The sequence below is a fragment of the Cariama cristata genome, unplaced genomic scaffold (assembly GCF_000690535.1).
Source record: "Cariama cristata isolate BGI_N322 unplaced genomic scaffold, ASM69053v1 scaffold28785, whole genome shotgun sequence".
Classification (NCBI taxonomy): Eukaryota; Metazoa; Chordata; class Aves; order Cariamiformes; family Cariamidae; genus Cariama; species Cariama cristata.
This window is the reverse complement of record NW_009618588.1, coordinates 952-6,285: the sequence shown is the minus strand read 5'-3', so window position 1 is coordinate 6,285 and position 5,334 is coordinate 952. Positions and strand designations below refer to the sequence as shown.

Genomic DNA, 5,334 nt, shown 5'->3' with positions numbered 1-5,334 from the left:
CAACAAAAAAAAGGAGGTTGCATGGAGGTATCATCCATTAAGTCAGGTATAATATTCCACTTAGTGGTGATGTGTGACAGTGCAAGGTGACAATAGCTAATTCAGTTGTTTTAAGAAGGCATTGTGTTACATGCCACGCTCTTTCTAACTATATCCAAAGACCTCAAAATCGAAATCTATCTTGTCCTTTTATCCTCTTTGATGTAGTATATAAATTTTCTGATTGGCAGAATGGCAAGTTAAGCAGAAAATAATTTCTTTTTAATTAGTCAGACAGTGTTAATTTTAATTGGGCAGCTATTTTACTGCTTATTTTCCTGAGGGCATGAAACATGATTTTGCTATGTTTATCACATCTGAATTAAATCGAAATGGTTTGTGCTGAAGCTGATTAGCATTTTAAACAAAAGACCGTTCATTTTATACAGTTGTTTGTATGGGCAGTCCATTTAAGAGTTCTACCTGGTGATATAACCTGGTGAGAGTTACATTCCTTACAAAGCCACTGGAGTTTCTCCAGGCCAAACTTGTTCTTGAGCAATGTGGAGGCGGGAATTAGTGGCGAGCAGAGCGTTAGTGTGGCATGTGATGTGGTCTTCATTCCCTGGCCAGCCTGACCTGTGAATGCAGTTACCTTGTTATTGAATTGGGGATCTTTGGGGTTTGTTTCCCCAAGGAAGGGAGAGTACAGGTGAATATCTAATGGTGGGTCTGAATGCCTTCCCATTTTGTGCTAAACTACAGAATGCTTCGAAGGCCAGCAAAGCAGACACGAGTGCCAACACAAATGCCGAGGAGATCTGCCCTGTGGAGAAGGAGGAGGCACCATCACCCGTCCAAGTGACGCCTCCGTCCCCACCTGTAGAAAAGCTCCCTAAAAAAAAGACTCCTAAAACTGTGAAAACCCCCAAACAACTCAAGCCATCCAAACCCCCCAAACCTCCCAAGCCACCCAAACCCCCTAAGCCTCCCAAAACACCAAAAGTTAAGGGAGAAGGAAAAAAGAAAGGAAAGAAGGCAAAAGAGAGTCCACCGCCAGCCATCCCGAATCTCGACTTGCTGGAGGCACACACAAAGGAGGCTTTGACAAAGATCGAGACGCCAAAGAAGGGGAAGGTGGGTCATATTTTAACCTTTCCCTGTTCTCTCACCATAATAGGGACAAAATCACTCCTTAGGTCCCATGAAAAAAATAATTTAGGCAACACAGTGTGAAACCTTGTCTCCACTGAAGTAAATGAAAGCTTTGTAACTACTAGCTTATTGCCCTTTTTTCAGCTGACTGTTCGATTTGATTTGACTGTTTGCTTGGTTGTTCATTTGATATGGAGCCTCCAAGAAACCTATTGATTCAAGCTGAGTCTGGCAAACTACTGCCAGTTGCCTGCCCAAACTGAGGCGAGATGAAAATTAAGAGACATTTTTAATGGCTTTTTTTTTCCCCTTGAACTATTATATTCTTATTTCAAGTGTTATTAGCACTCGTGCATTTCCATAATCAGTTATCAAAGATGAAGGAACTAATTTCTAAAGCATCTTATTTGCATGAGATTTTGCTCTAGAATGAGTGATTGAGAAGAAAACCATAGTTTGCTTCCATTTTTGCCCATGTAGGACAAGTTTCATTTTGATATCATTTTTGATTCCTTGATGTGAATTTTGCTACTGACTTCAGTAGGGGCCAGGATTTCATTGAGGCACTGACAGAGTAATGTATTGTACACTGTTTGTTAAGAAGCATCCATAAATCTTTTCTAAAATGCTTCTGAATTTCCTACTAGTTTGTATGTGGTTTGCGAAACCTATCTGTGCAGCAATAGGCAGGGAGATTAGCATGGTTTTACAGTGCTCTTGTATGTTGGTATATCACGAAGAATCATAGAATCATAGAATCATAGAATCATTATGGTTGGAAGAGACCTCAAAGATCACCAAGTCCAACCGTATACCTGATGCCACCATGCCCGCTAAACCATGTCTTGAAGCACCACATCTAAACGTTTTTTTTGAACACCTCCAGGGATGGTGACGCCACCACCTCCCTGGGGAGCCCATTCCAATGCCTAACAACGCTAACAGTGAAGAAGTTCTTTCTAATGTCGAGCCTGAACCTCTCCTGGCGCAACTTGAGATCGTTTCCTCTTGTCCTATCGCTAGTTACCAGGGAGAAGAGACCAACTCCTGCCTCGCTACAACCTCCTTTCAGGTAGTTGTAGAGGGCGATAAGATCTCCCCTCAAGAAATGCAGCTAGTCTTCTGCATTCTGTGAAGCAGCAATATTTGATTGAATCTTATATTTGGGTTCCAAAAGAATAAATCAGAAGAGGAGTTTTCAAAAATATATCATGTTATATTCCAGATAAAAAAATGTGTTTCTGTAACATGCCAGCACTCCATCCTCATTAAGAGTACTTGCTGACTTTTTCCCCAGGCTGCAAAGAATGTTTTAAGTGTTCCCAATAAGGAAACTGCTAGTAAGCAGAATGAGGTGGAGAAATTTGAAGTTCGAGAGCAAAATAAAAGCAAAACAGAAGCCAAATGGAAATACAAGGTAATGTCTCCTGTTAAATTCTGCTGCTGATTCTGCCACATAGTGATAATTCAAGGGTGGAGAAATGTTCATAGTTCTACCTAAGCAGAGAGTATGAGGCACCGATTTTCAGTTCCCAAAGAAAAAATTTTGAGCAGAAAATAATCAAGTAATCAATGATAAGGGGGGGGGCTGGGGCGGATTCTTCAAAAGCATATGCTGAATTGTCCATCTTCATCCTTGGTGAAGCCAGTGGGGACACTGTTAATAGTGAGATTTTTCAGTGCTGATGTCTTTTGCGATTCTTACTTTTAACACAGTCATAGTACTTTAAGTCTGGGGTAGTTCCAAAGAAATCAATAACTCATGTTTGCATAAAAGTAGAGTTAATAAAGTCTGAATTATGCCACATGAGTTAAAAGCTTGCCTTCCTGGAGGGCTAATGTAGGGTGAGTAAAATTCATTCATAGACTAATACATTTTTTCTCCAGGTATTATTTAAAATGAGGTGACACTAGGTTTTCTCACAGAAATAGCTGTTTGAATTTTGCCTGCTTTGTGAACTTCTAATGACAAAGGTGCAAACAAATTCCCTGAAACAAAACAAAACTACATGCTTTTTCACGTGGGGAAACTACTAAGAATCATGAGTCATTAACATTAGAGACATCGATATTTTTTGTGTTAAAAAAAGTCATGGTTAATGTGATTAGATCAGTATGTACCAATTAATTCCGCAGTCAATACGGCTTAGGAAAGTATTAAGGAGATGCTTAAAAAATATCAAAGGCTTCCGTTGCACTGAATGACTTTGATATTAAATTATTAAATTCGTAATTCAAGCTCTTCTGAAGGTGTGAAAGAAGCAAGTGGAGCTTAGGAATAAAATGCAGTTGTATTTGTGACGTTACAGACACAGTGCTAGATTGTGTCCTTAGCCACACAGGCACAAACCTGATGAGCAGCGTGCTTAGGCTGTGCTCTGACTCACAAAATGTGTGTTTAGTATTTTTACCTCAGTCCATACCAATTTAAGAGAGAAATATTTAAATTTGGCATCCTATTTGTGGTAGACACTGCTTAAACTGGTGCTGAAGTGCTTCTTGAATTGGGACAAGTCCCTGAACTGAAACCCATGGTAGTCTATGGAAGAGAGTATAATCCTCTATTGCTTACCGCATTTGGGGGAACGTATTTTTCTCTGCATATAGATCAATGGATTCTCTGAGGTTACCTAGGCATCTGAAATATCACCAACTCATTTAACTCATTTTATTGTTTTGGTTTGGGTCTTTTGCCTTTCAGAACAGTAAACCTGATTCACTTCTGAAAATGGAAGAGGAACACAAATCAGAAAAGACGCCTTTATCAGGAAATAAGGACAACAAATTTACATTCTCTTTCTCTAATAAGAAGTTGCTTGGGTAAGTAAAAAATACGACAATACAAGTCAACTAAAAAAAGCAAATTAAAAAGTCATTATTTATGTTTTTTTATACAAGAAGGTGAAAATCTGCCTTTCTGGTCAATGTAGAAAATACACTTATACAAAAAGTTCTTTGCTCTAGAAGTTGCTTTTACCTAGAACCCAGCTTAGTTTGCCCTAACAGCAAAGACCTATCTTTGAGGCTGGTAGTTCGCTTGAGAATAGTGTCTTCAGTATTCAGGCTGTATCTGATGTTTTGGCCTTTCAGGTTCTTACTAGTTGAGTTATATTCAGTAGGTTTTGGGCAGATCCTATTCAGGGTACATTTTTAAGAAACTTTTAAATTAACTCTGCATACCAGATTCCATGCTGCATGTGCATTATGCATATCTTGATATACTTTGAGACAGCTTTAAACAATATGACACTTATTTGAAGCCAGCCAAGGCTACTGTAATCGGCATCATATTTTGACATATAAATTGTTGGTTCGGAAATGTGTTTGTAAAATTATTTGAATTGCTGTGGCACCTCTGAAAGTATTCAAGTTGACTGAGATTTCTGCATAAATGTACTCATTGTCTTCTTCTCTGTCAATTCACAAAATGTTTTCCAGTCAGAGTGTTGTTATTGATTTGTAATTTATTTTTTCAGTTCAAAGGGAGTCAAAACCCAGCTGAATACTAGTGTGTTTGGGTCACTGCAGAATTTTAAAGAAGACAAAGCAAAACCTGTACGAGATGAATATGAATATGTGTCAGATGATGGTGAACTAAAAATTGATGAGTTTCCAATCAGAAGGAAGAAAAACACTACAAAAAGAGAACTGCCTTGTAAGGACATTTCCTATTTTGTCTGTATCTGCACAACAAAGTCTTAGGTATTGATTGTCCGAAACTAGTCTTTAAAATCTATGTGATTTACAATAAAGCAAGCAATGTCTTAACTGTCAGTCAAATATAAGTGGAATAGGAGTGCTATTTTTGCAGGGAAAAGAACCATGACTTTGTTTTTCTTTTTTTTATTCAGTTTTATCAGATAAAAAAGACGCTGTGCAGCATGCTCCTGTTAAGAAGCCAAAGGTGGAGCCGGTATCATACAAGGTATGGATATTATTGTACCTATCACAAGCAAGCACCCAGTGTGTGTCTCTAACAGTATGTGGGGCAGTACTGTAACGGCAGTAGCAAAGCTTTCTTGCAGGCTGTTGTCACATCCCCTCCTTCATTCTGCAATCACAGCCTGCCCAGAATAGGTAGTGTTCAGACATTGCCAGGTCTAAGCATAATGTGGTCCTGTGGCTTGAACTGCTGGTACCTGATCAGGCCTGATGGGAAGCGTGTGTGGGGACCGTGACAGTTGTATCACAACACAAGGA

At 39.1% G+C, this 5,334-nt stretch overlaps 1 protein-coding gene across 1 annotated transcript in view; it reads left to right on the top strand.

Annotated features, from left to right (window-relative positions):
• The window catches only part of PHF2 (PHD finger protein 2), a gene marked incomplete at both ends in the record, with an annotated part of 24,144 nt that extends 19,085 nt beyond the window's left edge, over positions 1–5,059 (top strand). Inside the window, 5 exons of the mRNA XM_009700919.1 lie at positions 745–1,116; positions 2,432–2,551; positions 3,836–3,954; positions 4,611–4,789; positions 4,986–5,059. Coding sequence (XP_009699221.1) covers positions 745–1,116; positions 2,432–2,551; positions 3,836–3,954; positions 4,611–4,789; positions 4,986–5,059 — 864 coding nt within the window. The remainder of the gene's footprint in view (positions 1–744; positions 1,117–2,431; positions 2,552–3,835; positions 3,955–4,610; positions 4,790–4,985) is intronic.
• Between the last annotated feature and the right edge of the window lie 275 nt (positions 5,060–5,334).